We start from the raw sequence: 15,675 nt of genomic DNA, 5'->3' as shown, positions 1-15,675 counted from the left end.
GTTGGGTGGGTTTCCTGTAGACAGCAAATTGTTGGGTTCTGTTTTCTGATCCACTTTCCTACTCTGTGCCTTTTAATAGGGGAATTCAAGCCATTGACATTTATTGATATCAAAGACTGAAGATATTTTAACATCATTCTTATAGATTTTTAGAGTTTTCTGATAGATGTCATGTTTATTGTTGTCTGACTATTTATAGGAGACCTTTAAGAACTTCTTTCAGGGCAGGCTTGGTAATAGTTGATTTTTTTCAACTTTTGCTTGCCTGAGAAGGTTTTTATGCCTCCATCTAGTCTGACTGACAGTCTAGCAGGATACAGTAGTCTTGGTTGAAAGCCTTTCTCATTGAGCACTCGATAGTTGTCTTGCCATTCTCTTCTGGCCTGTAGTGTTTATGTGGAGAAGTCTGCTGCTAATCCTATGGGTTTTCCTCTATAAGTGACTCTGTTTTTCTCTTGCAACCTTCAGTATCCTTTCTTTATTTTTGTTCCTGTTCATTCTAAATATGGTGTGTTTTGGTGTCTTTAATTCTGGGTTAATTCTGTTTGGGACCCTCTGGGCTTCTTGAACCTTTATGTCTTTGCTGTTGTCTAGACTAGAGAAGTTCTCAGCTATTGCGTCTTGAAGAATGCTTTCTTCCCCTCCCTCTCTTTCTTCCTCTGGTAAGCCAATAATGTGTATATTATTTCTTTTGAAGTCATCCCATAGGTCTCTGTTGTTGTTTTCAAAATCTCTCAATCTCTTTTTGAGACCTCTTACTTCTTTTTTAGTTGTCTCTAATTCATCCTCCATCTTGCTAATTCTGTCTTCAGCCTCATTGATTCTATTCTCTCTGCCCTCTACTGTTTTCTGGAGTTCATCTATTTTGTTTCCCTGTTCTGATACTGTTTTGGCTTGTTCAGCTAGTTGTGTTCTTAACTTAGCTATTTCAGCTTTCAGCTCTCTAATAACCTTCAGATAATTAGTGTTTTCTTCCAGAGTCTCATTAGTTGTTTCTGCATTTCTGATGACAATTATTTCAAACTCTTTTCTCTCCTGTTATTATTTCCTTAATTAGTGTTTGGATATTGATCTCATTATTTTGTGCTTCAACCTTTGGGGGGCTTTTAACTGGACTTTTGTCCTAGTTCATTTCTCCAAAATTTCTTCTTGTTGGTTTAACCATTTCATATAGTATGTTATGAGGTCCTTCTCTTCAGTACTTTTTAAATTACTGATCACTCTTGCCTGGATTGACTTGTGTCTAAATAAGGTAATTCAAGGGTTCACAGTTGTGGAAATTGACAGTTGCTTCAATATTATTTTAATCCCTGAGCACAGTGGTTTAAAACTCTCTTTTGTTCTTTTTCTTCCCCCTAGGCTATGGGAGCCTGAGGGATTTTAAAGTATAAGTAGGCTTGTTAGCTTAATCCCTCATTGCTGACCAAGAGATAAAGCAGGGTGGGGCAGAGATAATACAGTGGTCATGCAAAGAGACTCTCACAGCCCCACTGCTAGACCAGAGAGGTATAGAACTTTTCTTGAGTTTCCTGGTTAGTTCTCTCTTCCCTGGTGTCAGCACAGGGCCTCCCTCCTGCTGTTGCAGCTTCTGAGGGCAGTAGCAATGGAGACTCACAGTAGCATTTGGTGAGTCTTAGGGGATTCCCTATCCCTTCTTTTTGTTAGTGAAACAGACTGGAGGTCATGTCTCAACTGGTACCATACTGCTACCAGCCACTTAATCTGTCCCTAGGCTCCTCTCTGTCTGAGAGTCAAACGTGTTTGCACTCACTGGTGATTTACTGGGTTCCTGAAATTGATCTAGTTCTGTCTTGTTGCAGTCCCAGGTAGTCTCCTTTGGTATTCCTAGTTGACCAGGGAGAAGAGAGGAGAAAAACACAGCTGCTGCTGCTCCACAACCCCACCTCTGGGAGTCCGACCAGATAGTCTTATTTTAAAATTTAATTTAATTTGATTAATTTATTTTTTCCTCCAGGATTATCACTGGGGCTCAGTGCCTGCACTACGAATTCATTGCTACTCTGGCCATTTTTTCAATAGGACTAAGAGGAATTGAGAAAGGAAGGGAAGACAGAGAGGGAGAGAGAAAGACAGACATTTGTAGATCTGCTTCACTGCTGGTGAAGTGACCTCACTGCAGATGGGGAGCCAGGGGCTTGAACCTGGATCTTTGTGCTTTGTACTGTGTACATTTAGCCTAGTGCACCACCACCCAGCTCCCTGTGAAGTCTTAATTTTTAAAGTCATGATTTCTGATTATTCACCACAGTTGACACAGTCTGTGTGTAGGTGGTTGATGAGCTTCACCTCAGGGCTCACCTTTTGAGGAAGAAAAATGCAGCTGCCAAACCTCAGTGAAATCTCATAGGCTGGGTCACTATAGGAAACCAAATTTTCTGATTGTTAAACATTTAACTGACACAATTTTGCCATCCCAATTTGACTGTTGCACCCTGATTCTGCCATAGGGAGCCATTTTTCCATTTGATCTATTCATGCTATTCAATAGCTTCACTCCCATGCCCATGTATGTGGGGAGACTCAGACTTACTTAGCCAATGAAGCACCAAATTCCACAGCCAAGGGGACTGGACATGTGACTCAGAACCAGGCCCTGCCTTTGAGGAATGTACACTGTTTCCCCTATATTTGAACGTGGAAGGATTGGTCTGCTTGAGCCACCATATTAAAAAAACAAACAAAAAAAGACAATAGTCATCAATTTTTGTACAGTTCACGAGGTTGTGAAGTCCAAGCCAAAGATGCCAAGTACATTTGGCTCCCTAGAGAGAACTCTGATTTGTAAATGGCTGCCTTCTTATGGTGACGTCACATGGCAGAAAAAGAGGCTGTGCTTTCTGGTGCCTCTTTCAACCCTATCAGATCATTGCCCTCCCCTTTGGCCCCATTTATCTTTAAGTGCTTCCTTTCTCCAAATACAGTCACCTGAGAGGTTGCAATTGAAACAGATGAATGGGAGGATTCAATCCCCAGCAATGAATGCCTAAAAATATCTTAATATCACCCAGAGCCTAGAAAAAATTTAATATAAAAGATAGCAAAGTTGAAAGATGGAGAGAAAAAAGGCAGCACCTTTTAAGGCCCTGAATAAATCTGTTTCTGAACCAACTGTCTCAATTAAAACCAATAAATTATTTGCCTTAAGTCACTTTAAGTCCAGTTTTCTGTTACATGAAACTAGAGTCTTAACACTTGTATCACCAAAATGTACTTTTAAAATTCTTTAATTTAATTATTATTTCATGGAGATAGAGAAATTGAGAGGGGGGAGAGGCCGAGAGGGAGAAAGACACCTGCAGCCCTGCTTCACCACCTGTGAAGCTTTCCCCCTGCAGGTGGGGACCAGGGTCTTGAACCCAGGTCTTTGCACACTGTGATGTAAGCACTTACCCAGGTGAACCACTGCCTGGATCTGAAATATTTTTATTTTAAAAGAATTTTTTATTTGAGCTTACCTAGGCAATAAAATAAGAAATCTTTTAAAAATATTTTGGTTGTCTTTGTATTTTTTTAATTTATTGGATAAATAAATTGAGAAATTGAGAGGGTATGGGGAAGGTAGGTAGGGAGAGAGACACCTGCAGCAATGCTTCACTGCTTGTGAAACTTTCCCCCTGCAAGTGGGGCTCGGGGGCTTGAACCCAGGTCCATGTGCACTAAAATATCTGCACTCAATCAAGTGCACTGCCACCCAGCCATGAGAAACCTTTCTTATTACATAGAGACAGAAAGAAAGTGAAAGAGACCACAGCACCCAAACCTCCTTCAGTGCAGTGGGAGCTGGTAAAACCTGGATTATATGCATCCAGAGCAAAGCAGCATATGATACAAATGAACTATTTTGCTGGCATGTAATGAGGAATCTTTGTACTTGGATCTCACTTTTGCTCAAAATATATGAGCCAGACAACCAAATTCCAGTAATATGGTACATACCCTTTTACGGCATATGTTTATAAACTAATTTTTACATAAGAAAGATGGTCAGAATTGGGTGGGCTATATAGAAATTTACATGTAGGTAGTCAGAGCATTCAAAATGATAACAGTTCCTAGAAACAAATCAGAACCACAGGAGCCCTCTAGTAAAGCTGTGTCAACATAAGCTGCATGTAGACACAGCTGACTGTTACACAACTTGCAAGACTTCTGCTGTAAACTAAATCCAAAGCTCTTTTCAGGTTTACTCTGTGTTGATACCTCCCTACAACTACGTAAGCACTCCAGTGAGTTTTTCTCACATTTCAGTTCACTCAGGTAAAGGGACAAGTAGTAAAACAAAACTCAGTTCAAATTTGAATTTCCCTTTCCTCCAGATGAGACCTGCTTGATGCTGAAAGCTCCCAGTGAGAAGAGAAGGAAGAGGTGGTGACGGAGGTGGACAGTGGACACCCTGCTGGCTTCAACTGCACATCTATCCCTGGTTTAAACATCTTTGCCTTGGAGTGAAGGAGTAGTTGAAAGCAAAGGTCAAGGGAGACAAAAAGACAAGACTAGGATACTTTGGGAGCCCACCAAGTCACAGGTGAGTGCAAACACATGTGGCCGGTGGACAGAGAGGGGCCTAAGGAGAGACTCCTGGGGCTAAAGCCTGTACCTACTCAGGATTGATTGGTAATAGTCCAGTAGTTTTCCAGTTGAGACACCACTTCCAGTCTGAGTTTTATCAACAAATAAATTGCTGATGGGAGGAGAGGCTCACCAAATGCAACTATGGGTCTCCACTGCTACTGTCCCTGGGGGTTGGAGCAGCAGTGAGGAGGCCCTGTGCTGACATCAGAGGCATAGAACTGATTGGGCAACTCAGGAGAAGAGGTACACTCCCAGTGGTCTGGAAGTGGGGCTATATAATGGCAGCCTTTCCACATTGTTCTCCTAAGGAATTCAGAGACATGTTGAATAATTGCCTCAGAACCCATGGAGTACAAACAGGATTTGTTTAGAAACTCACAGGGCCAAGGACAGATGTCCAATTTGCCTCAGGCTGCTATCAGAGAAGGTAAATTGAGCCTGGGGCTTTGGACCCTTGGGGCATAGGAGTCTCTTTGCATAACCACTGTACTATCTCTCCCCCACCCTGTTTTATCTCTAGTTTAGTAGAGAGTAATTAAGCTAAAACATCTACTTATAGTTAAAAAACCTGCAGTTTTCCATACCCTACAGGGAAGATAAAGAACAAAAGAGGGTCTAACAGCCACTGTGTCTCACCTCAAGGATTGAGACAACATTGGAACAACTGTCAATTTCCACAACTGTGAACTCTTTAAGTACTTAGACAGAAGTCAAACCAGGCAAGTGTAATTAGTAGATTGAATAGTATTGACAGCAGGACCTCATAACACATCATATAAAATTACTTCAAAAGAAGTAATATATGCATTATTGACTTACCAGAGGAAGGAGGGGAAGAAAGCATTCTACAGGGTACAATAGCTGAGAATTTCTCTAATCTACACAATATAAAAGACATAAAGGTTCAAGAAGTTCAAAGGGTCCCAAACAGAATTAATCCAGATTTAAGACACCAAAACATATCATATTTAGAATGAACAGGAACAAGGATAAAGAAAGGATCCTGAAGGCTGCAAGAGAAAAACAAAGAGTCACCTACAGAGGAAAACCCTTAAGATTAGCAGCAGATTTCTCCACACAAACACTACAGGCCAGAAGAGAATAGCAAGATATCTATCAAGTGCTCATTGAGAAAGGCTTTCAACCAAGACTACTGTATCCTGTTAGACTGTCATTCAAACTAGATGGAGGCATAAAAACCTTCTCAGACAAGCAACAGTTGAAAAAATCAACTATCACCAAGCCTGCCCAGCAAGAAGCTCTGAAGTCTCTTATAAACAATCACAGCATCATAAATATGCCATATATCAGAACACTCTAAAATTTTAGAATAATGGCATTAAAATATCTTTAATCTATACTATCAATGAATGTTAATGGCCTGAATTCACATGTTAAAAGGCACAGAGCAGGAAGATTGATCAGAAAACACACCAACCATATGTTTTCTGCAGGAATCCCACCTAACTCAACAGGACAAACAGACTCAAAGTGAAAGGATGGAAAACTACCATACACACCAATGGACCACAAAAAGGGTTAGGAACAACTATTCTCAATCTGACTTGACAGACCTTAAAACGAATAAAATTTAAAAAGATAGGTATGGACATTACTTAATGCTCAGAGGATTATCAGTGAAGAGGCCTTAATGATGATTAACATCTATGTACCCAAGGAGAGGGCATCTAAATGTATCAAACATCTACTGAAAGGGCTATAGCAATATATTAACAGCAACATAGTAACAGTAGGGGATTTCAACATCCCTAGGATATTAGACAATAAACTATCAAATACTTAGAAGGAAATATTGGCAGAACGCTTTTTCATCTAAATTTTAAAGGCATCTTCAATGAAACAAGTCCAATTCCAAAAAAATAAAATGAGCAATAAACACAAAACAGAACTTGGACTGGGTCTGGTATATTGCATGAAAGTAAAGGACTCTGGGGTAGCAAGGAGGGTTCAGGTCCTGGAACACGATAACAGAGGAGAACCTACAGGGAAGTTGAATTGTTATATGGAAAACTGAGAAATGTGAACAGGGGTAGATAGCATAATGGTCATGTAAAGAGACTCTTCTTTACATAACCATTTGAATTCACCTTCTTTACTCCATCTTGGATGGAGCTGGAAGATATGTTAAGTGAGATGAGTCAGAAACAAAAGGATGAATAGAGACTTCTAGAGGTGGGGCTACAGAGTAGCAGCAGTTGCATTTCTGTCCTCTCCCCATAAACTAGGAATATCAAAGGAGACCACCTAGAACCTCAACAAGACAGAACTAGTAATTTGGGAACCCTCCAAATCATGGGTAAGTGCAAACATGTGGCTCATGGACAGAGAGAAGCCTAAGGAGAGACTCCTGGGGCTAAAGCCCATATCTACTCCCACCTGCTGGTAACAATCCAGCAGTTAGCAGATTGAGGCGCCACCTCCCGTCTGTTTTACCAAAAAAAAAAGACTGCTGAGGGAAAGGAGAGGACTTGCCTAAGGCTCACCAAATGCAACAGTGAGTATCCATTGCTACTGCCCCTCAGAGGCTGGAGCAGCAGCAGTGGGGAGGCCTCGTATTGACATTGGGGGGGGGGCAGCAGAAAAATAAAGCAACAAATGCTGGAGAGTTTGTCGGATCAAAGGAGTCCTCCTGCACTGCTGGTGGGAATGTCAGTTGGTCCAATCTCTGTGGAGAGCAGTCTGGAGAACTCTCAGAAGGCTAGAAACAGACCTACCATATGACCCTGCAATTCCTCTCTTGGGAATATATCTTAAGGAGCCAAACATACTCATCTAAAAAGATCTGTGTATACCCATGTTCATAGCAGTACAATTTGTAATAGCCAAAGCCTGGAAGCAACCCAGGTGTTCAACAACAGATGAGTGGCTGAGCAAGTTGTGGTCTATATACACAATGGAATACTACTCAGTTATTAGAAATGGTGATTTCACTGTTTCAGCCCATATTGGATGGAGCTTGAAGAAATCATGTTAAGTGAGATAAGTCAGAAATAGAAGGATGAATATGAGATGATCTTACTCACAGGCAGAAGTTGAAAAAACAAGATTGCTGGACTACCTTCACAGGTGGGAGACAAACGACCAGGGACTCATGGCTGAGCTGTATGCAGTATCTCTTTTTTCATGCAGAACCCAACACAATCTAAGCCAAGCTAACCTAAACTAAACTAAAAACTCACAATTCTGTCCTTATATATACTTGCCAAGTAGGGTGTAAACAGGATGTGACGTAGAGAGGGTGGAGCAAAAAGAGATTGGTGGAAATCAGGGTGTGACAAGGAGAGGGGGCGGAGTAAGCGAGAATTCTACCACTGAACCACCAATGCCCTGGAGGGAGGGTGGTGCTTAGTTAACAGTGGTTTATGTAAATAGACCACAGCTTTAAGTGAGATCAAACCAATGCCATGCAGGCATGCCGGTGCTTAGTTAACACTGGTTATGTAAATAGAATACAGTGTTAAGCAGGGGGGATTAAACCAAATGAGACAGAAGGGGATTTTAGAAGCAGGATTAGAAGCATACCAACACAAGATCAGAAGAGAAAAAACATTAAGCAGAACTTGGACTGGAGCTGGTACACTGCATCAAAATAAAAGATTCTGGTGGGGGGAGAGTACAGGTCCTGGAAAAGGAGGTTGTATTGTTATGTGGAAAACTGAGAAACATCATGCATGTAACAAACTATAAAGGGAAAATTTTTTTTAAAAAAAGGATGAATATGGGATGATCTAACTCATAGACAGAAGCTGTAAAACAAGATCAGAAGGGAAAACTCTAAGCAGAACCTGGACTGGAGTTGATGTATTGCACCAAAGTAAAAGACTCTGGGGTAGGGGGAAGGTTCAGGTTCTGAAACATGATGGTAGAGGAGGACCTAGTAGGGGTTGTATTGTTATGTGGAAATGTTATGCATGTACAAACTACTGTGTTTTACTGTTGACTGTAAACCAATAATCTCCCAATAAAGAAATTAAGAAGAAAAAAAAGGTCAAGGGAAAGGACCATTTTGAACCATCTGAAGCTGTCTTCCAAGGATGCTGTCATCAGGGGGTTCTAGGTGGTTGCCTGAACAGCTCTTGCCTCCTGTAATCCCCTTGACCTTGGGTGAGAGATGCTTCTCAATTCCTATTACTTGTATGTTGGATTGTATGCCAGCTCCCCCTGGCTTCTGCTTAACCATATGCCTATATAGGGATAGATTTAATCCCATTCAAAGCTTTGGTCTATTTACATAAATCACTTTTACATTTACATAAAGCACTCCAGGGCATTGGTGGTTCAGTGATAGGATTCTCACCTGCTCTGCCCCCTCCTTGTCACACTCTGATTTTCACCAGTCACTTTTCTCTCCACCCTCTCTATGTCACATCCTGTTTCCACCCTACTTGGCAAGTATATATAAAGACAGCATTGTGAGTTTTAGGGTACTTGAGTTTAGCTTAGCTCGTCTTAGATTGTGCTGCGTCCTGCATGAATAAAGAGATACTGCCTACAGCTCAACCATGAGTCCCTGGTCGTCTGTTACCTGCCCGTGAAGCCAGCCCGGCGAAAACAACCTAGCCCGGCGAAAACAACACTTGTAATTCTTGCCTCTGCCCACAATTTCCTCATCCTCCCACCATCCAGAGATTGCTTTAGCCATGTCTTTTATTTTTAATAATTTTATGCATTCTGATGGCTTGCTGTCATAGGACCCTGCTGACCCTGGAGGGACTACCCCTAGACTAATCCACTCCTAGAAACAGCTCCCCATGCTTTATAGAACCACAGGCCACTTTGGAGACAAAGATGGGAACCCTCTTTTCCCAGAGGATGCCCTTACTCTATAACTAAGCACTGGGTGGGGGTGAGAGTGGAGCCCCTGGTCTTCTCAGTTTGCCTGTCCTAGCTTGGAATCTCTACTTCATGAACGAGTGGGGGTGATCAGAGTCTGATTCAGAATGTCTATCAATTCAAGCAGGGGCCAGGTGAAGAGGAGAAACCTGGACTTTCTAATGAGCTGGACTGGAATAATGCTTTCACAACACTGAGCTGCAGGCATTAAGAAATGCAGGAGCCTGCCCTGCTGGAGAGGAACTGCAGAGGAACCAGGAGTCTAGAGAGAGTAAACCCCCATCTTCTTGCCCAGACATACCCAAGACAGAACTTCCTTAATACAAAGCTGGGGGAGGGGACAGTAGGTAATGTAGCTCAATCATCACAATCTCTCATTATTACTGAGAGACACTTGTAGACAGATTGTTTTCCTTTGCTGTCTCTGGCTAGGATACTTGCCAGAGGTTATAATTTTTTTTAATTTACCAATCAGAAGATTCAGTTTTTTAGAGAGAGGGTACTGAGCTCTATGCTCTGTGAGTCTGGAAGGCCCACCACCCTTGGGTTTTATTTTGAATATACTTTACCATTTTCCACCTGAGTTTATACTACCCATGAAGAGCATGAAAAGAACACTCTCAAAATGGCACATTATTCTTTAAAAATCTGTAAATACAAAGACACAACCCAACAGTCTTGTCCAGAGGAATGACCAAGTTGTAATATTTGTGATTTATTCTCTTAGAATGAATGGGGAACTGTGGCGGAAGAAAGTGGAAGAGGAAGGAGAGAAGGAAAGCAGAGGCAGAAAATGAGGATCTTTGAGATATTTTCAACCACAGGAGCATTTTGTTTTTGTAAATAGGATGGCAGCTAAAGCAATTTAATGTGAATATCAGCAAATTATGTAAAAAAAAAAAAAATTAACTAAAACTAGTCCAGTCCTTGCCCTTCTAACTTGGATTTAAGATATAATTGGGGGTTTGGGGGTGGCTCACCAGTTTGAGTGCACAAGTTACAATGCACAAGGGCCCAGGTTCAAGCCCCCCGGTTCTCACTTGCAGGGAGAAAGTTACACAAGTGGTGAAGCAGTACCACAGGTGTCTCTGTCTCTCTCCCTTTCTACCACCCCTTCTCTCTCAGTTTCTGGTTGTCTTTATTGAATAAATAAAAAGATTTTTTAAAAAGCCTACATGGCAAGAAATAAAAAAGATATAATGTGGGTTATAAAAAATTGACTGAAAAAAAACAGTTACACGTATCAACCCAGTTTAAAGTTTTGGTATAAGAGAATGAAATCAACTATGTGGCTGCCCCATCCCATGTCCTCCTGTGTCTGCTGACTTCACTGTGTAGACACTATTCACAATCCTACCTACTCCCCAAATCAATTCACTCAGACTTGGACCCTGGTGTCAATATGAATACCTAGTTCCTCTTACTAGTTCTTTTTCAATGTTTTGTGGACAAAGAAAACATTATAGATTTATATTTATTTTGCTGTACTTTTAAATAGGCCATTAACTAGGGCCCACCTTTATCAAAGCCTTCCTTTCAAAGTTTTATAAGTGTATAATATCTGTAGATATTTTAAAGAATCAAAAAAGTGTAGATATCCTATACTTATGAATGTGATAAAGGTGTTGACAGAGAATACATATAAGCTTCTATAAAGAATTATACACTGGGGAGTTGGGTGGTAGTGCAGCGGGTTAAGTGCACATAGTGCAAAGCGCAAGGACTGGCGTAAGGATCCCAGTTTGAGCCCTCGGCTCCCCACCTGCAGGAGAGTCACTTCACAGGCAGTGAAGCAGGTCTGCAGGTGTCTGTCTTTCTCTCCCAGTCTCTGTCTTCCCCTCTTCTCTCCATTTCTCTCTGTCCTATCCAACAATGGCAACATCAACAACAATAGTAACTTACAACAACAATTAAAAAACAAGGGCAAGAAAAAGGAAATAAATAAATATTTTTTAAAAAGTCTTAAAAAAAAAAAAAAAGAATTATACACTGGTGCCAGATGGTGATGCACAAGGATCCTGGTTCAAGCCTTCAACACCCCCCCCCAATTGGGGAAGCTTCACAAGTGATGACACATGCTACAGATGTCTCTTTCTCTCTTTTTCTTTCTTTTCCATTTCTCTTTGTCTCTACCCAAAATAAATGTAATAAAAAATACAAGTGATCTTCTTTGAAAAAAAAAAAAAGAATTGTATACTGACTGGATACATTTATTTAAAATTATACTTTGGAGGCAAGAAGGCAGGAATGTAGGACCACAGAACTGTAGGACCATAGGACCAATCTCCTGTGAAACTAGGAAAAACAACAAAAACTCACCTAAATGCTCAACAAAATACAACAAGGATTTCTTCAGAAACTCACTAACCCACAGCCACCAAGTAGTGGATGCTACTACAATTTCATCCTGAACTCCCTGGGCAAATGACCCCACCAATATGTCCTAGAGCCCACCTCTCCAGAGCCCTGCCCTAATAGGGAAAGAAAGAGACAGGCTGGGAGTATGGATCAACCTGCCAATGCCTATTGCCAGCAGAGAAGCAGTTACAGAAGCCAGACCTCCCACATTCCACACCCCATAAAGAATTTTGGTCTATAATCCCAGAGAGGTAATTAAGGAAAGATGATCAGAGGGCTCTGAACTCCAATTCCATAAGGACACTCAGAAGTAGTAGGTGTGACTTAGAAAGGAAAAGAAGGCAGGATCATAGAAAAAATGGGTAGATAGATAGGTAGGTAGATTGACATAGAGATAGATAGATAGATAGATAGATAGATAGATAGATAGATAGATAGATGATAGATAGATAGACAGACAGAGTTATAGAAATTATAGTCAAACCATATGGTTGACTATATGTAATTTCCAGTGGAGGGGATGGTGATGCAGAACTTTAGTGGTGGGAACAATGTGAAATTATACCCCTGTTATATCATAATTTTGCAAATCAATATTAAATCACTAATAAAATTATATTTTGAAACTAGTTCTAGGTACAGAGATTTCTTTTTTACTAGGTATTGGCTTTCAAGTTAAACTTCCTAATGTACAATAATTTGCAACAGGGGCCAGGTGGTGGCACACTTAGTTGAGTGCAAATGTTATAATGCAGGGCTATAAGTATCTCTCCCTCTCACTCTGTATCACCCCTTATCTCTAGATTTCTGGTTGTTTATATCCAGTAAATAAAGAAAATAAACAAATAAATAAATTTTCAACAGATACTTTAAAAGGTGGAAAGAGGAGAGGGGGAGGCTCCTTCCTGGGGTCTGTTGAGCTTTTCTGCAGCAGTCCTGTCTGCTGTCTTGGACCTCGCTGTGGAGACGGAAGGAAGGGCAGCAGTCCTTGTAGCCCTCTGGTCTTACAAAACAACGATGCCTCCTTGGAGACCCCATCTGAAGACTCCTGATGCAATCTTTGATAATGCAGGCTAGCTCTACATCATCTATGGCAGGTGTCACCTATATATCTTTATGATAGCTGGGATGCTTCTGATTAATAAGATGAAATCTTTGACTTCTGTCCACTCTCCTCTCCTGCATCAGTCCAGGGGAAGTCAGTAGCAGGCACCGTAGAAAAGGCAAAGGAGAAAACCTTCACTGGGCCATTCACTCAACAGATGCACCATACATATCATGCTCTAGGGGTCAAGCCAGTCACCTTCCTTCTACCCTCTGTCCTCTTTAGGGACTCTCCCTAGGATAGGGTACTCGGAGACAAACCAAATGGAGAGGGAAGCATTCATGGTTTATTTCAGTCACTCTCCCCAGAGTGCTGTCTCCTCTTCTCATCTGCTTGATAGCTGGCTTTATCCTATTCAGATGTCACCTCCTCTCCAGAGCCTGAGTCTGCACCCAGGCATCAGATTTCAGGCCTCAAGTCCTACATCTACTGTAGAGGAGGAAAGATGAGATCTGAGAGGCAAAGAATGTGACAGAATCTTGGTCAAGGGACAGTGGCACAGAGCACAACAAATAGAAGCCAGGGGTTCACTTAAGAAATGGAAGGCCACACAGCCCTGTAAGGAAGAAGCCTCTGTATTTCATCAGGAGGACGTTGGTCCTGGGGAGCTGTGGGCCCTATGCTGTGGTGCTCACTTACCTTGGCAGATAGGGAAGGAGTAGAAATCTGAGTGGCAGGTGTCACAGTGAGGGCCCTCAACCCCAGGACGGCACAGGCACCTTCCTTGGTCATCACAAATTTGGGGGAGAACTCCGCTTAGGTTACAGTCACACCCTGAGAAGGAGGAGAAGAGATTTTGAGAAGGGGTCTCCACTCTCCTTTTTTTTTTTTTTGGATGCTTCTTTCTTCACCCATGTTTCTTTTTTATTTATTTGTTTTTTTATTAAAAGTTTTTATTTATTTATTTATTCCCTTGTTGTTTTATTGTTGTAGTTATTATTGTTACTGATGTCGTCATTGTTGGATATGACAGAGAGAAATGGAGAGAGGAGGGGAAGACAGAGAGGGGGAGAGAAAGACAGAGACCTGCAGACCTGCTTCACCACCTGTGAAGCGATTCCCCTGCAGGTGGGGAGCTGGGGGCTCGAACTGGGATCCTTAAGCTGGTCCTTGCACTTTGCATCACGTGCACTTAACCCACTGTGCTACCGCCCGACTCCCTAGCCATGTTTCTATTATAGCAATATAGATTATGAATTAAAGCTTCTTAACCCCAAAGGCTGTATTTTTAAGATTAAAGTTTATTAGTGATTTAATACTGATTCACAAAGTTATAAAATTAAAGAGAATAGTTTCACACCACACCCACCACCAAAGCTCCGTGTTTTCTCCCTACTCCCTACCCCCTGCCCCACACCTCACTAATAACCATCATAGTTCTCACAAAGTCTTAGAGGAAATTTCCACTTTGATTCTTTTTTTTTCTTCAAATCCACATGTTTCAGTTCTCCGTATTCTACATATAAGTGAAACCATTTGGTAGTTGTCTTTCATCTCCTGCATTGATTCACTTCAGCATAGTTATGTCTACTTCTCAAAGGACAAAGTATCATCTTTTTTAATTGCAGAGTAGCATTACACTGAATATATGTACAAAGACTACATCTTAAAGGGTAATAAACATTCTAGAGAAGTCAAAAGCAATTACAGAAGCCAGACCTCCCCCCTTCTGCACCCTATAATGATCCAGGGTCCATGCTCCCAGAGCGATAAACAACAGGAAAGCTTCCAATGAGGGAATGGGATATGGAACTCTGGTGGTAGGAATTGTGTGGAATTGTACCCCTCTGATCCTATTGTCTTGTTGATCATTATTAAATAAATTTTAAAAATTGGACTTAGGGAGTCAGGCAGTGGGTTAAGTGCACATGGTGCAAAGTGCAAGGACTAGCGTAAGGATCCCAGTTCAAGCCCCCGACTCCCCACCTGCCAGGAAGTAGCTTCACAACCAGTGAAGTGGGTCTGCAGGTATCTATCTTTCTCTCCCCCTCTCTGTCTTCCCCTCCTCTCTCCATTTCTCTCTGTCCTATCCAACAATGATGACATCAGTAACAACAATAACTACAACAATAAAACAACAGGGACAACAAAAGGGAATAATAAATAAATATTTTTAAATGGACTTTAAAAAGAAAGAATGAGAAAGAGATAGGGATGGAGGGATGGAGGGAGGATGGGGTGGTGGAAGGGTGGGAGGGTGGCACATGTGGTACAGTGTGTATGTTACTGTGTGCAAGGACCTAGGTACAAGTCCCCATTCCCACTTCCATGGAGGAAGCTTCAGAAGTCGTAAAGTAAGGCTACATGTGTCTGTCCTTCCCTCTATCTGTCTCCCCTTTCTCTCTCAATATCTCTATCCAAAATAAATAACTTTTAAAGGAAGGAAGGAAGGAAGGAAGGAAGGAAGGAAAGAAGGAAGGAAAACAAGAAGACACAGCTACTCAGAGTAACTCTACAGTTTTGCATTATCTATAATTTATTCAAACTTTATTGGAACAATCATCTCATTTGATGAAAGGGAATTGGATATGTCAAAGGTCACATTCATCACAAAAGAAGTCTAGGAAACTACACGAACATGAACTGTAAAGTTGCATAAGGTCCCAATGCCACAATCTATAGGCTGAGAACACCACAAGAAAAGAATATAGTCATATCAACATTAAACCAAGCACTGGAGTTCAATAAGAAAGTTGAACTTTAGGGGGCTGGGCAGTAATGCAGCGGGTTAAGTGCACATGGCGCAAAGTGCAAGGATGGGCGGA

At 41.4% G+C, this 15,675-nt stretch overlaps 1 protein-coding gene across 1 annotated transcript in view; it reads right to left on the bottom strand.

Moving 5' to 3' along the window:
• Window positions 1-15,675, bottom strand: part of LAMA3 (laminin subunit alpha 3) — a 266,943-nt gene that overhangs the window by 121,609 nt on the left and 129,659 nt on the right. The window contains exon 12 of the mRNA XM_060174081.1: window positions 13,550-13,684. Within this exon, the coding sequence (XP_060030064.1) occupies window positions 13,550-13,684 (135 nt within the window). The remainder of the gene's footprint in view (window positions 1-13,549; window positions 13,685-15,675) is intronic.

This window comes from Erinaceus europaeus, chromosome 15 (assembly GCF_950295315.1).
Source record: "Erinaceus europaeus chromosome 15, mEriEur2.1, whole genome shotgun sequence".
In the NCBI taxonomy this organism is placed as follows: Eukaryota; Metazoa; Chordata; class Mammalia; order Eulipotyphla; family Erinaceidae; genus Erinaceus; species Erinaceus europaeus.
Note: the sequence above shows the minus strand (reverse complement) of the source record. Positions and strands in the feature narration are given on the sequence as shown.